Source organism: Rosa chinensis, chromosome 1 (genome assembly GCF_002994745.2).
Source record: "Rosa chinensis cultivar Old Blush chromosome 1, RchiOBHm-V2, whole genome shotgun sequence".
In the NCBI taxonomy this organism is placed as follows: domain Eukaryota; kingdom Viridiplantae; phylum Streptophyta; class Magnoliopsida; order Rosales; family Rosaceae; genus Rosa; species Rosa chinensis.
In genome coordinates, this window is record NC_037088.1 from 31,021,758 (window position 1) to 31,044,082 (window position 22,325).

The 22,325-nt window shown below is 39.5% G+C and overlaps 3 protein-coding genes across 3 annotated transcripts in view; all 3 read right to left on the reverse strand.

Annotated features, from left to right (window-relative positions):
* Nucleotides 1-224: 224 nt before the first annotated feature.
* LOC112165013 (CBL-interacting serine/threonine-protein kinase 7) lies at nt 225-596 on the reverse strand. Its single transcript, XM_024301388.1, has one exon. It carries the CDS (start codon nt 594-596, stop codon nt 225-227), a length of 372 nt encoding a protein of 123 aa, XP_024157156.1.
* Nucleotides 597-17,159: 16,563 nt separating this feature from the next.
* On the reverse strand, nt 17,160-18,242 carry LOC112193352 (probable glutathione S-transferase). Its single transcript, XM_024333456.2, has 2 exons — nt 17,894-18,242; nt 17,160-17,726 (listed from the first exon to the last, which is right to left on the reverse strand). The coding sequence occupies exons 1-2, from the start codon at nt 18,221-18,223 to the stop codon at nt 17,364-17,366; spliced, it is 693 nt and encodes a 230-aa protein (XP_024189224.1). The 5' UTR covers nt 18,224-18,242; the 3' UTR covers nt 17,160-17,363.
* Nucleotides 18,243-18,416: 174 nt separating this feature from the next.
* The window catches only part of LOC112193364 (DNA-directed RNA polymerase I subunit 2-like), a 28,470-nt gene continuing 24,561 nt past the window's right edge, over nt 18,417-22,325 (reverse strand). Inside the window, exon 6 of the mRNA XM_024333533.2 lies at nt 18,417-18,490. The gene's annotated coding sequence lies outside the window, so the exon portion shown is untranslated. The remainder of the gene's footprint in view (nt 18,491-22,325) is intronic.

A 22,325-nucleotide genomic window follows, 5' to 3' on the forward strand; every position in this document is an offset into this window, starting at 1 on the left:
CGAAGAGGTTATATCAATTTAAAACGTCTATTTCTCTCCAATAGATGTCTATTGCCCTCCAATAGACGTCTATATGGGCTCCCCCCCCCCTCCCCGCCCCCCAATAACCATTCAAAACTTTTTTTTTTCCTTTTTTCTTTCCTCTTTTGCCCCATTACTTAAAAAAAAAAAAAACAATCAAAGAAATTGATTTGGGCACCCAAAGAATAGCTCTGGGCACCAAATCATCTTTCTCCTTTCTCCTCTGCGACGAGCCTAGCTGCGGAGAGCATGAAGACGGCGATGGTGGCAGAGCCAGGCGGTGACGGGGGAGAGAGAGAGTCGGCGTCGTGCGCAAGGAAAACGGAGAGGATGACGCCGCAGGACCACGCGTCGGCCTTGGATCTGTCGCACCCGACCCTGTACAAAACCTCCGGCGTCCTGCAAGCCGTGTGGAGGAGGCCGTCCTTGAGCTGCTTCGGCAGGTCAGAGGGTTCGAAATCGGAGACCTTCAGGTTTCCGGTGCCTTCGAGGAGGAGATTCTGAGGCTTGACGTTGCGGTGACCGAAGCCGTTTTCGTGGCAGAAGCAGAGGGCGGAGACAAATAGAAGAGCCATGCGGTGGGTTACTGAGCTTTCACCGAGAGAGAGAGAGAGAGTTTCAGGTTGGGAGGAGAGAGAAGGGAGAGAGAGAGAGAGAGATCGAAACGAGAGAGATTGATGTTGATGGCAGTCATTGTAACTCTTTAATTGGTTTGAGGGCGATATGGTCATTTTGTGTTAAATTGTGCATGTGGCTACAAATTTACAACAACTAGTTCACACTAAAATTGTTTAATACAGGTTAAATTGGTTCTTACAAAAAGAATAAAAAAAAAAAAAGATAAATTCATTTTATCGCCTTAAACTTTATGCCTAAAATCATCTGTGCTCTTGAACTTTTAATTTAATCGCACATGCCCTTTTAATTTAATTGTTTGTGCCCCTGAACTGTTATTATCTCGGGATGTTCTTTTGATACTTATTGAATTTTGGGGTTTGTGTATCTCTCCCCTCACGCCCAATGTGTTATGCCGTTTTATTAATGATCGAGGCTTGAGGGCAGCCGTTCTGACTCTATTTCAAAAAAAAAATATCTCTTAAGGATCTGTGAGATGAATGGGTGATGAGCAAAACAAAAACTCAGTGAGTAACTAAAAAGATTAAGAATAAAGAGTCAAGTAAGCTTCAAAGCCGAGCGCGAGATATCATACAAAAGCCCCTTCCAACATGTAGTACTTACTTAATACATCCATAAAAATGCACTTTATTTAGTGACTACAAATCGAAAATCAAAAAAATAAAAATAAAATCCCGCTCATCTTCCCAAATTGTATAAAAACAAAATCGTTTAAGAGCATAAAATTTCTGTCGCTATATCTCCTCATAGGGTGTTGGAAGATGGTGTTGAAGGTTATGGGGTTTTGATTTGAGAGTCGTCTCCCTTGGGACATTGAACTTTCAATCCTAAATTATTCGAGAATATTGATATAGCTCAATAGTTAGTTAGGCACCAGTTGCTGCAGAGATTTAAAGCAATCTACAAAGATGTTGACATACATGAAATTGCAATTGAAAGATTGGTGCTCCCTTTTCTATTGGTGAGGAACCATTTTTAATTGTGTTCGTGCTGTCCAGGCTGAAATCAGATATTCTTGAGGGATTTCTTTTGAAATTATGTCATCTTTCTTGATTGAGGCTATAGTGTTGGGAATGGAACCTCTGAGATTGTTGCCTTGAAAGTTCATGATTCTACAAATTTGAAACTGGAGCTGTTTTGAACCATTCAATTGATCTTGCCCAAGCTAGAGTTCCAACAGAGAACTCTTTGAGGCTATATTGTTGGGCATGGAACCTTTGAGATTGTACGTTGCCTTGTAAGTTCATGATTCTGCAAGTTTGAAAGTGAAACTAGTATTGCACCATTCTGATCATTCCAGTTGATATTTAGAACGGACATCTATGATAAAAAAATTGTATTATGAGAGACATGCGTGAAATTACAATTGAAAGATCGGTGTTCTCTTTTGTAAAGCTTATTGCCATAAATTTTTGGGGGGTTGAGGAACCATTTTTTATTGTGTTAGTGTTGTCCATGTGGAATTCAGGCATTCCTGAGGGTTTTTTTTATTTTTTTAAAATTCATCAGTACACCCCGCCCCCCTCCCTCGTGATTGTAAATTTCAGAAATAATATGGATACTAGTGGTTCTTATGTTGATACCAATATGAAGACTCCTAATAGTTGTGGCGGGCATGGACCCTGGATGCTGCCTGATGTCTTATAAGAACAAGAAATTGCCTGCTCATAAAACTCCCCAACAATCAAGTGCAAACTCAATCAAGTTCAATATATATGCTTCACTTTAAAGAGAAATTGATCGAATGAGAAGAAATTGATTTCTTGATTGATGATGAATCAGTTTACATGCTTTATACATCTCATTTACATACTCGATCCACTATTATGGCCTAGGATCAAGTTCTAATATATATACACAATTAACTCATTGCTATTTTACAGAATCAGTTAACTGATATGCATGGTGGGATTCCTTCCTTTGACAGCTTCTTTCCTTTGACTAGAAGTTCCAGCTATTAAGATTTGGAAGCCGGTTACTGAAAAAACGAAGAAGTATGTTGGCTCTAGCTCTGCATCTCCTTCTGATGTTAAAACCAGACTTTGAAGAAGCCTCTCGCTGACATTACCAATGACTAGTCTAATTCCATCTAACCTGCCTTGAAATCTAGTGTTGTTGGTACTTCTAAAGTCATTGTTAGAGAGACTAAATCTTCTCCTGAAATCAAGTCATCTAATTCTTCTCCACTGATTTGTTCATAGGCTGTTTTGATACTAAGCTATAATTGCTTATCAGTTTTTATTCTAGCTGTAAATATAGTTTATTGCCTGCATTGTAACAGCAGTTTATTACTGCTATATATGTGTACAATTGTAAACATCAACTCAATGAAAATCACTTTCTACAGTCACTTTTGGCAGGAATTATGAAACTAGAAGAAGAACCCTTGCCAGTACTGATCCATTTATTAAGCCCCAATTTCCAACTTTAAGCTCTTTGGTCAACTATGTCCAATATATGTCCACAACGGTCAATAAATCTGCTTCGTTTGGACACTGCCCACCAGAGGATAGTATTGCACTATTGCAAGAGGTTGTTAATACTATTATTGATAGCTCCAATGGGGAAGCTATGGAGGTTGTTAATTAGGTTTGATCTGACATTGCTGATGATAAATCCAATGATGTTGTGTCTGTTGACAACAATAATTTTGATGTGTCTGTAGACAACAATAATGTTGATGTGTGTTAACAATAATCACCGCATATCCTCCAATCCTGAGGATGAAGTGGATGTTTAATCAAAGAGTCTTTCTCTCCCTTTAATTGATGTAGGACGAGAATGTGCCCAATTTAGCCAGAAAACCATAAAAGCAAAGAAGCGGCGTAGAATCAAGAAGAGTGATTGGAAAATAGGTAACTCACCCGTAATGAGATTATTAGCCGCTAGAATATTCAAGAAGATTTGGTTTTGGACCTTTCGAGTTACTCGTACAAAAAGTCAGGTTTTGATTTTGAATCAGATTTGACTAACTTTTGGCTAAAATGTCCGTTTGAGACGCATGATAGCTTTCCAGAATGGGAACGACGAGATCTTCAAGACTCACTTTAGTGAGCCCTATCAGATTTAGGCCAAAATATATCGTCTTAATTATCCGATTCGTGATTTCATATTTTTAAGCTAGTTTTACATTCTTTTTATTTTAGATTTTCTAGTTTATTTTGGATTTGTTTTGTTTTAATCCGTGGGCTTTAGGGTTTCATTGTTAGTCGCCCTAGGGTTTCTTTCCCATATATAAGCAACCTTAAACGGCTACAAAACTATCTTTTATCATATTATCAATCAAAATTGAGAGTTTTCTCTTTTATCTCTGGTGGACTCCAGAACCCTTTTGTTAAGTTTATTGCTAGTAAACCTAGTTATCAATCCGACTGCGTCAGGTGGTATCAGAGCAGGTCTTCCCTGTCTCTTTTATTTGCTTTAGTAGCAATGGGTGAAGTTACGAAATCAGATATTGAAGCTCTTACAACAGCGTTTACCGGTGCCATCAATTCCATGAATAATCAGATTGGAGAAATTCGTGGATTGTTGGGTGAGAGGAACAACAACAACAACAACAATAATCAGAATAGAGGCGGGGAAGGAGGCCAGCGAGTTAGGGCTCCACGTGGTGAAGTTGTTGCTAATACTTCAGAGTCTGAGTCTGAAGAAGAAATTGTGCAACATGAACACCAAGGACAAGCTGACCAGGATTACAAAGTCAAGGCTGAGATTCCTTTCTTTTCAGGCAACTTGGGTGTAGAAGATTTTCTGGATTGGCAGGTTGAAGTGGATAACTTCTTTGAGATCATGGAGGTTCCAAAACACAAGCAGGCTAAGATGGTTTCTCGGAAGCTAAAAAAAGATGTTGCTTATTGGTGGGATCAATTGCAGAGTTCTCGTCAGAGGCAAGGAAAAGAGCTTGTTCAAACATGGAGGAAGATGAAAGGTCTTCTTAACGAAAAATTTTTGCCTAGAGATTTTTCAATCAAGAATTACCCTCCTAAGGTTTTTGAGAAGAAGTTAAAGTCCAAAGAGTTTTCTTTGCCTGTTGACATTAATAGTTTATTTGAAGAAAAGTCAGAAGAATTTCTAATGGAAGATGCTCCACAAGAAATCATCCATCATGACCAAGAAGAGGTTAAAGATGAAATTGTTCATGTAGACATGGTTATTAATAATGAAGAAGTCTTGGAGCTTGAAATAAATCACTCAGAACCGGATATCATTCAAGAATGCAACCTTGAGAGCCGAGACGAATCTACGAAGGTTGCGTATGAGAGCCAAAATGCATATGACAGACTCATCTTTGGCGTTGGGTTCATGATTGTGCCATCAAAATTTGCAGAGGATCAGGCCAATAATCCACAGGTTCAATTGTCTAATTCTTTCTCAGGTCTTTTGTCTACCTATTCTTGTCCTTTATTCAAGATGAACTCGAGGGCGAGTTCTTTCATAGTGGAGGAGAATGATGTAGGATGAGAATGTGTCCAGTTTAGCCAAAAAACCATAAAAGCAAAGAAGCGGCGTAGAATCAAGAAGAGTGATTGGAAAATAGGTAACTCACGCGTAATGAGATTATTAGCCGCTAGAATATTCAAGAAGATTTGGTTTTGGACCTTTCGAGTTACTCGTACAAAAAGTCAGGTTTTGATTTTAAATCAGATTTGACTAACTTTTGGCCAGAATGTCCGTTTGAGACGCATGATAGCTTTCCAGAATGGGAACGACGAGATCTTCAAGACTCACTTTAGTGAGCCCTATCAGATTTAGGCCAAAATATATTGTCTTAATTATCCGATTCATGATTTCATATTTTTAGGCTAGTTTTACATTCTTTTTATTTTAGATTTTCTAGTTTATTTTGGATTTGTTTTGTTTTAATCCGTGGGCTTTAGGGTTTCATTGTTAGTCGCCCTAGGGTTTCTTTCCCATATATAAGCAACCTTAAACGGCTACAGAATTATATTTTATCATATTATCAATCAAAATTGAGAGTTTTCTCTTTTATCTCTGGTGGACTCCATAACCCTTTTGTTAGATTTATTGCTGGTAAACCTAGTTATCAATCCGACTGCGTCATTAATCCTCTTTGATAATGAAATTCCTATTCTGGAATGCAAGAGGTGCAGGAAGTGACAACTTTAAAAATGCTATTGCTGATTTAGTCATGTTCCATTTTGTGGATATTGTTGCTATTTGTGAACCTCGGGTTCAGTTCAATAAAGCAAGTACTACTTTGAGAAATCCATGGTTTTCCTAATTCTAAAATAATGGAGGCTAATGGGTTTTCTAGTGGTCTTTGGCTTCTTTGGGATTCTAGCAGGATACAGGTTGGTTCTATTGACTCTAATTTCCAGTCTATCACTGTCAAGATTTCCACTCCCAATAAACCTGTTTGGATGTTAATGTGGTTTCTCTGGTGGTCTTTGGCTTCTTTGGGATTCTAGTAAGATACAGGTTGATTCTATTGACTCTAATTTCCAGTCTATCACTGTCAAGATTTCCATTCCAAATAAACCTGTTTGGATGCTCTCTATTATCCTATGATGCACGGAAACGCGAAAATGCTCGCGTTTCTCGTTTCGGAAGCGGAAACGGGTCGGAAACGGGTTGGAAACGCCCGGAAACGGCCGGAAACGCGTATCCTAATTTGGAAACGGTTTGGAAACGTCTGTATCCAATGTGGAAACGCCAGAATGTAAATAAATAGGAAACGTGGGGGTAAAAATGACTTTTTACTTGGAAAAATTGAAAAAAAAAAAAAAAAAAAAAAAAGGAATCTAGATCGCGACCTCTCTCTCGTCTCTTTCTGTTGTTCCGCTTCTGCTCGGAGGAGACCAACGCGACCTCTCTCTCGTCTATTTCAGTCGTTCCTCTTCTGCTCGGAGGAGACCCAGACGCCAGACCTAGTTCGGACTTCAGACTGACGTTCCTCTTCTGCTCGGAGAAGACCCAAACGCCAGACCTAGTTCGTACTTCAGATCGACGTTCCTCTTCTACTCGGAGGAGACCCAGACGCCCAGTCTTCAGACCGACGTTCCTCTTCTGCTCGGAGGAGACCCAGACCCAGTTCTGTCGGTCGGTCGTTCTTCTGCTCGGGTCGCTCATTCCTCTTCCTGCTTCGGGTTTCTTCTGCTTCGGGTCGTTCCTCTTCTCGATCGATCTATTTAAAAATTAAAAGCAATATTTCTTTATTGTTTTGGCTGAGAATGAGGATTAGAATACAGTATAATTTTTTTTCTAATTATATATATATATATATATATATTTAATTGCCGTTTCCTTCACGTTTCCGTTTCCTATTACATTTAAGATTTGCCGTTTCCACGTTTCCGATCGTATCGTATCCGGAAACTCGTACCCGTTTCCGTGCTTCTTAGCTATTATCTATGGCAGCCATACTCACTCTATCAAAAGCTCTCTTTGGAATTATGTGGAAGCTTTTGGGCATGTTTATGATTTACCGTGGGCTCTAATTAGATTGTTTCTAGTAATGATAAAAATTGTGGTCCTTTGATTGGTCTATTTGGAGGTCTCAGAGATTGGATTAATCGAAATGCCATGATTGATTTGGGCTTTCATGGTTCTTGTTTCACTTGGTCTAATAATTGGATTAAGGAGAGACTGGACAGAGGCTTCTGTAATTGTAGGTGGAGAGCTTCTTTCCCTGAGGCTTTTATCAGACATCTGCCCAAGACAAGACCTGACCATTCCCGTATTCTTCTTCGATCAGTTGGACTCCAACAATACTCTGAATAGGCTTGAGGTTCCTTTTAAGTTCCAGGCTATGTGGTTAACTCATTCTGATTTTCTAATGTTGTTACTCAAACCTGGGAATCTACCTCTGGAGACTTTGTTCGTAAAACTAATCAGCTGTCTACTGTCTTGAAAGACTGGGAAAAAAAAAGTGTTTGGTCATTTGTTTCAGAGAAAAAAAAAAGAAAAAGAGTCCTTGCTAGAATTGGTGGTATCCAAAGCTTGTGATAGGTATGATAATCCTTTCTGGTGAATCTTGAGGCTCGGCTAATCAATGAGTGTGATGTTATTAGAGAGCAGGAGAACTTATTTTGGAGACAGAAATCAAGAGACAAGTGGCTGCAGGATGGTGATAAAAATACTAAATTTTTTCACCTCACTACTCTTACCAGGTGCAGAAGAAATAAAATTGAGGGACTTTTCGACAATACTGGGCAATGGTCTACTGCTACTATATCGATCAATGAAAGACATTGCTACTTTTTTCGTTGAATTATTTTCTGTGCAGGGGGGATACTGATATCAGATTCAAAATATCTTGGTTATCCTGATGTTGATCCTACTAGCTTGGAGAATGTTGGAAACCTGTAGATATGCTTGAAGGCAAAATGCTATATTTTCTATTGGAGGACTCAAGATTCCTGGGCATGACGGTTTTCCAGCCATATTTTATCAAAACCACCGGCACTTATATGCTACTGAGGTTTTCAACTTGGTTCAATTGGCTTTTCAGAGTTCTACAATTCCTCATGGTCTGAATCATTCTATCATTTCTTTGATTCCTAAAGTCACTGGTCCTCAGAGTATGACTCAATTCCGGCCTATTAGTTTGTATACAACTATATATCAAGTCAACTCCAAGATCATTGTGGTTATAATCAGACCTCTTATGAAAACTTGATCAGTCAGAATCAGTTTAGCTATGTCACCAGTAGACAAAGCTCTGATAATGTCATGATTGCTCAAGAATTATTGTTTAAGTTCAGAAAATCGGAAGGAAAGCATGGTTTTTTTTGCCTGGAAAGTTGATCTCTCCAAAGCCTACGATTGGCTAAGTTGGAGTTCTATCGAAATGGTCCTCTATGAAATTCAGTTGCCTCATTCCATTGTTAAGCTCATAATGCATCGTATCACTTCGATCAACCAGCTTTCAAATATGTTTTAATGGGGAGCTCACAAGATCCTTCAAAGCCCAAAGTGGGATAAGACTGGGAGATCCTTTATCTCCTTGCTGTCCCACTTAATCCAATCTGCTGTCAATGTGAATCAGTGGAAGGCTGTACGCACTTCTCAATCAGGCCCTAAAGTTTCACATTTGTTTTTTGCTGATGATCTTATGCTTTTTGCTGAAACTTTTAAGTCTCAAGCTAGAACTCTGAAAAATGCCTTGATATTTTTTGTTCTCTCTCTGGACAAGCAGTTAGTGTTGAGAAGTCTCTTGTTTTTTGTTCCCCAAATACTAACAGTCAGCTTGCATTTGAGATCAGCAGAATTTGTGGTTCACCTCTTACCAACAATCTGGGGAACTACCTTGGCATGCCTGTTGTCCATAACAGGATCAATAAACACACTTATGCTGGCATCCTTGATAAGGTGCAGAGCAGACTTGCCAGATGGAAAAGTAGAGTTTTATCTATGGCAGATAGACTCACTCTAATTCAATCTATCACATCTTCCATACCAATTTATGCCAAGCAAACTGCAAAGCTTCCTGTGCTCCCTTGTGATAATTTAGACAAAGTTGAATAGAAGTTTCTTGTGGGGAGATACTGAAGAAAAAAAGCATGTTCATTTAGTGAATTGGGATTTGGTCTGTCAACCTAAGAGCTTAGGTGGCCTTGGTATTAAGAAAACTGTGAAAACCGCTGATATGAATAAAGCCATGTTGGCTAAGCCTGGATGGAGATTATTTCAAAATGATAATGGTCTTTGGCAGGGCTTCTATCTATCAAGAAAAATATTTGCAAGACTGCAGATTAACTGGAGCTAATTATATAGCTCATTCTGATTGCTCAATGGAGGAGTATTGTTTTTGGTTCTGACTTATTGAGAGATGGTTTAGTTTGGCACATTGGTGATGGAAAAACTATCAAGTTTTGGCTGGATCATTGGATTTTGCCTCACAGCATAGTTAGCTATGCTCTGCCCCCTGCTGTTATTAATAACAATGCTACCATTTCTGAATTTTTGGGATGATTGTGGTTGGAATATTGATTTACTTAAAAGTGTTGTTCCCTCTGATTTGAATGAACATATTATTAATATTCCAGCTGGTTTTGATGGAGCTGACAGTGATGTTCATATCTGGGGGGGGCTTCTGCAATGGTTTATTTTGTGTTCAAGCTACTTATTGCTCTTCTTTTGACTTTACCAGTACTCAAAATTCTCCATGGAAGATGCTCTGGACACTTAATATCCCCCCAAAGCAAAAGGCTTTCATTTGGGTAACTGCTCACAAAAAAACTTCTCACTAATGTTCAGCGCATTAGAAGAAATTTTACTGATTGTGATGTTTGTCCTCTGTGTCATAATGCTTCTGAACCTCTCCTTCACCTCTTCAGAGATTGTCCTTACTCTGCTAACACTTGGAGTTCCATTAGCAAGCCTGGTAGCATTAGTAGAACTTTTAACCTTTCTTGGAACTTCATTGGTCTTGTCTGGTTGGAAATGATATGAAATGGTGCATCTTCTTTGTTGTTGTTTTGCGGTACGTTTGGAAATGGACAAATTGATATATTTTTGAGCCAAACTTCCACAAATCTTGGAATCCTGTGAAAATCATTTCTGATGTTGCTGAGGAATGCAGGGTTGTCCAATCTAAGCCCTCTGTGACTAGCAGTTTTACTTTTTAATATGCTACTATGGAAAAAGCCTGCTTCAGGATATGTTAAACTCAATGTTGATGGCTGATATGGAAAAAGCCTCCTTCTGACTTATGTTTATTAAAATGTAGTTTATTTGGCGCATTCCGAAGTCTGAACTTGATTGCTAAGGTCTTTCCTGGTATTCATTTCAATAAATGTCAGATTACGGGTGCATTTTCATTGGGTTCCATAAACTATTTCTGTCGTGTACACTAATCTGCATAATATAAAAAAAATAGCCAGTGTGCTTGTGTTTCTGTGTTTACACATGTGGGTGTGTGTTGATGGCTTTGTTTTTGCATTTTGTTTCTTGGAATGATGGATGAATGACAATAATGGGACTAGTTAAACCTTGACTATTTACTAAAGTTGTTTTGGAAGAGTTGTAATGGAAGAACTACTCTATGATGCCTTATTTGCGTCCAAAGATTAGGCCTATTGAACCTCTGAGATTGTTGCCTTGAAAGTTCATGATTCTGCAAGTTTGAAACTGGAGCTGGTATTGAACCATTCAAGTGATCTTAACCAAGTTAGAGTTCCAACAGAGAACTCATCAAGGCTATAGTGTTGGGCATGGAACCTCTGAGATTGTTGCCTTGTAAGTTCATGATTCTGCAAGTTTGAAAGTGAAACTAGTATTGCACCATTCTGATCATTCCAGTTCATATTTAGAACGGACATCTATGATAAAAATTTTCTATTCTGAGAGACATGCATGAAACTACAATTGAAAGATTGGTGCTCTCTTTTGTAAAATTGCCATACATTTTTGGGGGGTTGAAGAACGATTTTTGATTGTGTTCGTGTTGTACTGGTGGAATTCAGTCATTCCTGAGGGTTTTCTTTTTTTATTCATCATTGTTGAAATTGATTTTCCTTGATCTGTATGTCTACAATTGTACAATTATATAGCTAAGATCTGCTCTACTGTTACCAACAGAATTCAATGCTATAAATACAAATATTCAAAACTAATCTACAGTTACACAATCAGTTTTGATTGTGGAGAGGGAGGAAATCAATGTAGGAGAGTGATTTGCTCTAACACCCCCCTTCAAACTGGGCGGCTTAGGACGCACAAGTTTGGTACACAGGAGATTATGCCGCTGCTTGTGAAGTGGTTTAGTAAGAAGATCAGCTGGTTGATTGACGGAAGGGACAAAATGAACCTGATGACTCCCAAGTGCTACCTTTTCACGAACAAAGTGATAATCTAACTCGATGTGCTTGGTGCGAGCGTGAAAGACCGGATTAGAAGCCATGTACGTGGCACTTAGGTTATCACAGTAAAGCCGAATGGGGTACTGAATATGGACACCAAATTCATATAGTAAGAAGCCTAACCAAGTTGTCTCGGCACTGGAATGAGCAAGGGATCGATATTCAGATTCGGCACTGGAGCGAGCAATGGCAGGTTGCTTGTTGGAACACCAAGAGACAAGGGTATTGCCAAGGTAAATGAGATAGCCGGAAGTGGAACGTCAAGATTCTGGGCAGCCAGCCCAATCGGCATCAGAGTAAGCAGAAAGGTGGGCAGGTTGGCGTTGAGGACTAAAATGGAGACCATGGCCTAGTGTGCCTTTGACATAGCGGAGAATACGTTTGGCTGCAATGAGATGTGGAGCACGAGGTTGACTCCTGAATTGTGACACAGAATTGACCGCAAAGGCGATGTCAGGGCGTGTAATGGTTAGGTACTGCAAGGAGCCAACCATCTCACGAAAGGCAGTTGGATTGTTAAGAAGATCACCATCATGTGTGATGAGGACAACCTTTGCCGACATTGGGGTGCTCACTGGTTGACTGAGTAATAGATCATGCTTCTTTAAAATATCATGAGCATACTTGAGTTGATTGATGTGAAGGCCGTTGGAATGAGGCTTGTAAACCAAGGAAATAGCGAAGGGGACCAAGATCCTTACTGTCAAATCCACGGCCCAAGGCATCAATAAAACTGTGAAGAAGCTGATCACTGCTGCCCGTAATGACAATGTCATCAACATAGAGTAAAAAGAAAATTGTATGCAGTCCATGTTGATAGATGAATAAAGATGAGTCAGCTTTACTATGTCGAAAGCCAACAGAAAGCAGAAAAGAGCTCATGCGTTGAAACCAGGCACGGGGTGCTTGTTTGAGGCCATAAAGTGCCTTGTGAAGCTTACAGACATAGGAGGGCCGAGAGGAATCGACGAAGCCAGGAGGCTGAGTCATGTAAACGTCTTCCTGAAGATAGCCATGGAGGAATGCATTTTTGACATCCAGCTGACGGAGAGGCCAACCCCTAGACACAGCAACACAGAGAACAGTTCGAATGGTCGCGGGCTTGATAACAGGACTATAGGTTTCACCATAGTTGATCCCGTGTTGTTGATGGAATCCTTTGGCAACAAGGCGAGCCTTGTAACGCTCAACTGAGCCATCCGGGTTCCGCTTAATGCGGAACACCCATTTGCAACCTACAATATGCTGAGATGGAGAGGGAGGAACAAGGGACCAAGTATGGTTTTTCAACAAAGCATTAATCTCCTCGGTCATGGCAGCTCTCCAATTCACTTCTTTGGAAGCCTGAGTATAACAAGTGGGTTCCATGGAATTAATAACAGATAAAAGAGCTTTTGGAATGGGATACTTTACAATGCCATCCGTGCGAATTCTGGGCTGGATGATTCCATCTCGGAGCCGAGTCAGCATGGGGTGTGTTGGGGCGGCGCCTCCTCCGCCGGGATCGGTGGAGGAGCTGGTGCCGGAATTGGTAGAGGAGGGGGAGGTACAACAACAGGCGATGGAGGGTCAGAGGCGATCAGAGGTTCTGCAACGATAGGAGAATCGGTGATGACCGGAGGAGCGTCATCGTTCGGTTGCTGATCGAGGGTGGACTGAGCAGGCGGCTCGGGTGCAACCACCGGTCGGTGACGGCGGCGGTAAGTCAAGACTGGAGGAGCACGACCAGTGGGCGGCGATGAGGGCAGCTGGGCTGGCGATGAAGGAAGCGGAAGCACGAGATTGATGGAGTGCCTGTCTGATTCGAGAGACGCCAAGGGTGGATTTTCACCAGAGTGTGAACTTGGGTCATTGTGCTGTAGACTTGGACTTAGGTCATTGGGTTGGTCTGCGCGAAAAGGAAGGGCAGATTGCTCAATTTGGTGATCAGGTGGGCTTGGGCAGATTGCTCAAAAAAAAGTCTCGCATATAAATTTTCGATCAAACATATAAACCTCGCAGATGGAATATGCAACGTAAACAAGGTCTCCTATATTGGAAATTGTAACAAATATAAAGTCTCGCTTATAGCATTCTGTAACGCACTCTCTTGTCTTGCAAGATGTCATATGCGAGGAACGAATTGCGTCGCCAATTGAAAATGCAACAAACATCCAAACCTCGCATATGGAATATGCGACGTAAACAAAGCCTCGTATATTAAAAACAGTGACAAATATAAAGTCTCGCATATAGTTTTTGGTAACACATTTGTGAGTGTCACAATTTGTGATATGCGAGGAACCAATTGCGTCACATATTGGAAAAGCGACAACCGTGTAATTTCGTCGCTTTTGACAATCAGTAAAACACATAAGGCGACAACTGGTTGCGACAACCCAAAGTCGTCGCATTTTCAATTCAGCGAGAAATTTTGACTTTTTACGACAACTTTGGGTTGTCGCCGATGACATTTTCTCTTGTAGTGTGCGGAGGTGCAATGTTAACTCGATTGGAGAGAAGAGTGAACTCGAAGTGATCTGAAGCTGAATTAGTGTGTGCCTGCAAATTTTTGTAGGGAAAATTGGTTTCGTTAAATAAAACATGACGCAAGAGTAAAGAACACGATGTGAGAAGAAGATGAGACACATGTAAGGATCCTAGACCTAGGCTGATACCATGTTGAAATCGATTTTCCTTGATCTGTATGTCTACAATTGTACAATTATATAGCTAAGATCTGCTCTACTGTTACCAACAGAATTCAATGCTATAAATACAAATATTCAAAACTAATCTACAGTTACACAATCAGTTTTGATTGTGGAGAGGTTACACAATCAGTTTTGATTGTGGAGAGGGAGGAAATCAATGTAGGAGAGTGATTTGCTCTAACAATCATTTCCCCCTATTGTGATTGTCATTTCAGAAATGATATGGATGAGATATAGAGAATTTCTTCCACACATATATTTTGTGTGGGTATGCAATGGTTGAATTGAACTATTTGCTTTGCTTGCATGTCACGTGTGGCTGAGTTTCTGGGTTTTGAGGCTGAATATCTGGCTTTGCTGGGAGATGTTTTGTTTTCTCCTTTTACATATATATTTTTCTTGGTAACTTTTCATGATAGTACAAATTAAAGTTCCTGCACATTGTTACCTTTCAGTCGCATTTTAAGCACTGATGCAAATAGGCTGCAGAGTTCAGGAGAGCTTTCATTCTCTACTATTTATGTAGTAGATTGGATAATTCGATGATGCTTTTATTAGATAGTCCTTTGCGTTACAGTTTAATTTGTTTTGTTGTAATGGACTCCACTGGTTTATGATCTACGCCAGATTACTTCAATCTGGCTTTATTCTCTGCTATCTGAGTTTGACTCAACTTGCAACCAAGAACCCACTGATTCTGAGTTTGAATCAACTGATCCTATACTAAAGCTGAGTGAGAAAATGCAAAAACAAACCATCACTATGGGGAAAATGCAGTAGGGAGAAAAATTGTCTTGCTCTAGTTTTGCCTACCTTGATCGATCTTATTATATATTGCCAGTAGTGCCTCAGAAAAAACTAACTATGCTTTTGGTTATGTTTTTTTTTTTAAAACTAAACATAGTTCTCTCAAAACACAATTGATCTGGATTCATATACAACTGAATGGTTTCACTTGGTTGAAAGTAATAGCTCTGCCTCAAGTTTATTTAGATTGTATTTGTTGTATTCCTTAGTTGGACCCCAATATTTGATGCCTTGATATAGGTTCAAGGACTGCAAGAATCAATACCACTACAGTGCTATAATTTTGCCCAACTCCTTTCTCCCCTTAATGTCAACAGAGATATTAAGCAATGCTTCCACATGACGCGAATTAAATAAATCATCCACAAAATCGATCTTTCTACCTGCTTTTTGAGCCACTTGATTTTGAGGTATTTGGATGCTGTGAGCATATTCAGCAATTCAGAGACTAGTTTTCACTTTTCACCATGTCAGTCACTATTTTATGAAAGCTGGAATTTTAGTTGGGATTCATATGAATAATACTGTCTAGTCACTTGATGGATACTGTTTAAAGTATGATTTGAAGTAATTACAGTTTATATGGCCTCTCAATGTCTTTGTTTGCTGCCTGCGTTGCTGATTTACCTGACTTTTCCCTACCAACTTGCCCTGTTATACCATCTGGAAGTATACTAGTATGAGAGACACACATGATTTTGAGTATAAAGAAACAAGTACTTCCCTTTCTTATTATGGCCAAATAGCTGAATTTGACATGTGGTTTTGAATTTTCATGTTACCCTCATCACAAACACATGGTATTTTGCTAAAGTTTGTAATATTGTAGCATATAATAAAATTTGTTACAGCATTTTGATCTTTCTTTAAGATATATATGTTTGTGTGTGGTTGTTTCTGCAAAATTACTGAAGCTCATTTCTGCTTGTCCTAGAATTATTTCATGTACTTATCACTGCTACTACAGAGTCTGGCCAAACTATGTCCAGAGGTTAAGGCTCTCCTTGGTGATTATGATGTAACATCAAGACCAGGACGAACTAGTTTGGCATTGACTGCAGGACCCTGCTTCCTCATCTGGACTTGGATACACGCCCAGAGTATATTCCCTGCAGAAAACCCTCAGTCGGATACATTCTTCTGGGGCATATGTTCTCTGCATTGTCTTCTTTAAAGATGAAAACATGTGTGTTTTTGAGATATATCATGCAGATTATTAGTTTCATCCCTCCCATTGTTTCATGTTGTTTCTTCTGGCAGGTTATAACTTAATGAGGAACTGCTGGTTGGCTCTGAAATCTAGGTTCGGGACAGATGACTTAATTGATATGGTAAGTATTCATATTTACTCTTTGTTTCTTAGAGATTCATGTTTCCTAATCAAAATGCATTTGCAAGAACTTTGATTTAGTTTCTATAGTATCGAACCTTTGAATTAGTTGATAGTGGGAGTGGCACAAAATATATTTTGTGAGCCCTCAAGTTATGTGGTACTAGAGTTTGATATTATATGCTATTCATGACAGAATCATGTTTACCACATCACTTCACTATGAAGAGGCTCAAAAGCTTCCCACTGAAAAAACAAAATGGCTGCCGGCAACTCTTTCACTCTTTCTAAATTTGATTACTGCCGAGAAAAGGCAAACCCCGAACAAGAAAGCACTCTGAATCTGAGGCTATATTTTTAAAAACCTTGGAGTGAATGTGCAAATGATGCATGCAGAGAGTGAAAAGCAACAATGGACATGGATGGTTTTCATGTCCACTGGTATTGCTTTAAGTTGGAGATTTTGTTTGCCCTCTCTGACCACTTCTAACAACACACATGAATATATCAACCCTTTCTAGTCACTTAAGTTATTAAGTCCTATTCCAGGACAATATTATGATATAACATTCATATTTGTAATGGCCACCTAGAAAAGCTTCTAGCTTTGAGCTAAGACGCCTTTTTTTTTTTTATTATATATGTCTCCATAGTTTTCACAGTTTATAATGAATATATATGACTGATTATTCATGGTAACTTTTAGCTTACTGTACCACACCTTGTTTCATGCAAATGTATTTGATTGCTTATCATGTTTCAGGATACTTCTTCTGAATTTGCATCTAGTTCCTAATCTCTTCAGTACCTACTAGTTTGGCTAGCAAATGAGTTCTAGGACAATAATCATTGACAGAACATTCTCTGTTTCGTGTTTGATAATTGAAAAGTAGTTGGTAAGAACGTTTTATTTAGTTCATACTAATGCCATCTGACAAAAAGAAAATTTTATATGCCTTTTGAGTACTTGATACTGGAGTTTGACCTGCATTTGGAAACACAGATTTTCATGTAGTCTTCTGCTGCTAATCTTCTCTGGTGTCACAAACCATTTCATTTAGGTGCCTTGTTCAAGAGGTTGGTCTCTCGAAAAGCCTGATATCTGGTGACAAGTTTGTCTCTGGGAGGCCAATTCTCTTTGATTATAGGAGCATCTGCAAAAGTCCTTTTCCATTCTGATAACAATGGAAACTCATCTTCTGCTATCACTTTCATGCTAGCTACCTCTTCAAACACATTCTTATACTCTGCAAGCCATCCAAGTGCAATATCTGCAAATCCAATATGCTCTCCCCCAAAGAATTTCTTCCCCTTTAGCTCCTCTTCCAAGTACTTCAAGTTCTCCTTGGCCTTCACAATACCTTCCTCTTGCTCTTTCCCTTCACTGTTACAGGCTTCCCAAATAGATGGCAATACCTTCATGTAAAATCACAAACATAATTAGATAATGAAACAAATTGAATTCTCCATCAAAATTACTCATCTCTTGTATAGAATATCATTGATCTCAAAACTCCATACGATACTAGTGTTCAAGTAAATTCTGATTATGCTATGAAATAGTAGTAGTTCAGCTGGGTTACCTTTTCATCACCAAATTTTGCCCAAAAGCGTGCAACGGCTCTTTCGTGAGGATCTTCGGATAGCAAAGGGTTCTGTTTCCATGTTTCTTCAATGTATTCAAGGATCACAAGTGATTCAGCAACTGATTTTCCATTGTGCACAAGCACTGGAACCTTCTTATGAACAGGGTTGTATTGAAGAAGCAGAGGGCTTTTGTTTGAGAGATCTTCAAAGATGGTATCATATTGGACATCTTTGAGCTTCAGTGCCCAGACTATTCTCAAAGCAAAAACGCTAGACCATGTTCTGAAGAGCTTGACTTCTGCCATTTTCTTCGAATGAGTTTCCATAGCAGCTTAAGGCCTTTTTATGCAGAACTTTGACTAGGGAACTTTGCTGTTGTCTCCCTATACATCATTGTATTTATTATTCTGACCTTCTATGTTGCCATATACGACTTGGGCCATAGAAATGGGAAGTGCTCATATAAAGTTTGATAGCTTAAGGTACAAGTAACATGCTAAGACAAGAGTTCAGCTTCAACAGCCATAAGTCGGCAGAGGATTAATAGGGAGCACACCTTCGTTGACATCTTCTTTCGTCCTGGGACTTGTTTTCTGTTAATTTTTGTGAAAACCTGTATTTAGTTGGTTTTTACTAGCTATACATAATTTTACAGCACCAGAGAGAAAGAGAAATAGCTTTTTTTTTTTTTTTTTTTTTTTGAAACGAAAGAGATAGTTAAGAAGCTCCAAAATGATTGACAATTGGGAAATATATGGGGGTGAAAGTGAGTTTTGAGAAAATGAAAGGATTAGGGTATGTAAATAGTGTTTGGATGGTAGGTGTGATGTAACTAGAAGAAAGGGATCTGTTCGTTCCCTTTGAAATTTAGACATACTGTGCAGGCGGCTCTGGTCCCATATTCTCTTGTCAATATCTACAAGGTACTTCTAGTCATATAACATATGGTATTGACAGCCTAAACTACTTGACGGGACAATGTCTTTTACAATTTTTTTTTTCCATGAGAGATTGGGATGGTGATCATATCTGACTGATCAATGCATACATATTGGTCTTACAAATTAATAAACACCAGAAATGATTTTACTGTCCACACATAATTTTTGTACTTATAGTCAAGTACTTGTGTATAATTTCTAGGGTGTCAACGGTAACTGAAAAGTTGATGAATTTCTAGATATATTTCTCATTTAGATTACAGATTATGTATATCATGCTAAGATTAAGTTTAAGCAATTTAGATCCTAATTAGTCTATGCAATCTACATCAATTATAGTTCAGTAGTTACTATCCTAAGATTAGGCTATTAGCATAGCTCAAATATCTAGAATAAATGATATATGTAGACATCTAAGATGAATATACAACAGTAGTTGACTTTATGATAAAAAAAAACTGACAATCACAAAGAGTTTCATATCCATGATGGTATTGTCCAAGCTCCAAAGCAGTGAATTTGTGGCATGTGGTTTACAACATTATGCTTGCTCTATCTTTTATCTGGTCTCATCTTTGGAAGACTGAAAGCCTACTTAAAGGAATCCCACATCGAGAACCCTGAGAGTTTGCAGGCTCTTTAAGTCGATATTGCGTCGACTCGTTCCTTTCGATAAAATTGGAAACATACGGAGAAGATGAACTGCATAAATTGAAAAATGGACATTTTTTTTTTCACTTCTTTCTTTAGCAACTCTTGCTGTGTTCAATGCTTTTCTCTGGTTTGAGTATTGATTTCCCTCTCCCAGGTGCGCTTAAAACTTTGAATTCAAGTTGCAACATTTAGTGGCTGGGTCCTCCATTATCTTTTTATTTGAGAAGAAATACGTGTGAAAATTTTGGCTGTCAAGTATTTGACATGATGACTCTGTTTCTGGCTTTTGTAGTTAGTTAGGAAGAGCTCTAGCTGGGTTCATATGGCATTCCATATTAGTGTCACGTAATCGGTTGAAAGTCTTGAAATACTGCATTTGACTTTATATCTTTTAGATCAGAAAAACCCAAGATATGGCTCTATTAATTATGTTAAGAGAGTGCATATCTTTTTTTTTTTTTGATCAAGAAGAGACTTCATTAATAATGAACTGGTTACAATGAGTTTGGGCAACATCTCTAGCACAGAAATGGCCACTGGAATTCACACTAGAAATCCATACTGACTGACTGACTCAACTACAAACTAAAACTTACACAACAACTAAAAGGCAGAGACAACTTGCGCAGGAGCAGTGAATGCCAAACTCACAACTTCGTCGACACTAACTCGCCACCCAGAGTCCTCCTGACCTGCCTTTGATTGACCAAGTCTACACTCGTTGTGACTTCGAATCCGACCAAAGTGAAATGCTGGACCATCAGACCTGAGACTAAACTAAACCCAACTCCATTGCTACCTTAATGTCAACACCAGCAATCCACAAATGCTCCAAATCGCCATCACCTCCAACCCGAGACCAGAAAGGAACGACCCCCTAGAAGGCCAAGGATGATTGTCTATGCTAGTATGCCACAGCCAGACATTTTCGCCACCACTGCTGACCTAACTCCAGAACAGGAACGACCCTCTAGACCGCCGAAGAGAAGATTGTCTATGCCAAAAGTTGCAGTGCACCGACTCAATAGCTAACTTAAAAACCGAAAAACAAAAACAAAAAAACCCAGCCCTGAATACTAATAATAACTTCCCACCAACACGGGCCCAACACATATAACCCGACCCAAGCCAATTCTAATTAAAAAAACAAAGAACATAAATATAAATTAAAATAGTTTGGGCCCAAAGCATATGCCCAGTCCCACAAAGTTCTTAACCCAAGCCCATGCCTAGATCTGCAGCCACCACACCGGTTGCTCCCTTGGAATCCTGTCGCCCGCCTTCCGCCTTCCGCCATCCACACCCCTACCTCTACATTCCACGACCTGTGCCAACCAACCCAGCACAAGATAGACCAAACCCAGCACAAGCGCTTCACCGTGACCTACAACCAGGCCAAACCAACGGCGAGTCGAATCCAAATCCACTTCCCAGCCAATCCGACCGCTCGGATCTATCCCCACTATCAAGACCCCGAGGCGGAGACCTACCAGATCGCACCCTGAAGACCACGACCGCCGCTACAAACCACTGAATCCCCACCGGCCTTCCCATCCATAGCGTCCGGAACCTAGCGAACCAACACCTGATCCCGGCAACATCTGATCTCCACACAGACTGGGCATACTAGAGGACCATCAAACGACCCATCCACCTTGAAAAGCCCGTCCGATGACGCCACCACGAGGGCGTGCCGTCGGACAAGGCCAGACGGCACACTGGAGAAAACCAAGCGCGTTAGGGTTTTTTATGGATATCCTAAGTTTTAATTTATTTCAATGTTAGTTGAGTGCATATCTTGGTTGTTTTCAGGATTTGTATAGGCAGCCTAGTAGAGCAAACTATGATATCGTAGCGGCAAAGAAATTAGGAAATCCTGCTGACATCACATGCATATGTTATATGAAGCCCATTAAGCTTTAATTCCATTACAACTACATGTAGTTCGATATGCACACGTAGCTGCTACTTCAAACCAAGACTAGCTGGAAGGCAAACAAGTTACATACCTTCAGAAAACCTAGCTATAAAAGTGTACTTCAGATTAAAGTCTTTCAAGGAAAACAAAAACTACCGAGCTCGCTCTCATGAACCAAGCTACTTCAAACTTAGACTTTCTTTGTTGCATAGTGAAGTGGGGCGAATGCACTAGAATTTGTTGTGTTGAGCTGCCTTTACTTTACTAGTTGACATGGCGCCTCAAGTTCTTGATATGATGCCCTTTCAGCTGCTCCCATTTTGGTAACCTTCACAGTTTGGGGTCCAGAGGATTTAATCTCTAAGATCATAACAAGCAAAGCCGCAACAAGATAGTACGTAGTCTAAATCAGATACTATTCTCAAACACCCCGGAATTGTGCAGAAAAGTGAAAACCAACAATGGACGTGATCTGTTTTTCAAGTCCAGTAGAAATGGCTACTCAACTCCCCATTCTCATACCTGAACAACTTAGAATGTTTCAACACTAGTTGCAAAATTATCAGAATATCGGAGCATATGATCTTCATTGTCATGAACCATTGTAGCCTCAACGCCTTAATACCATATTAGTATCACATGAGGTTTTCAGAAAGAAGGAACCTATATGTGAAAGGTAGAGTAAAAGCAACACATTTGGAGCCAGTTGGAGAAGATTGAGATCAATCACATTACCCATTGTTTTGGCATGATTTTTGCAATAAGCAATGTATGCCCTGTTCGATTATTACTCTATGCATATTGCCCTGAGTTTGAGATTGATGTTCCCTCTCTAACCGGTTCGAATTACACATTAATTTATTTTCCCCTTTCTAGGCACTTGAGCTAGTAGATTCTATTTAGAGTATAATTCTG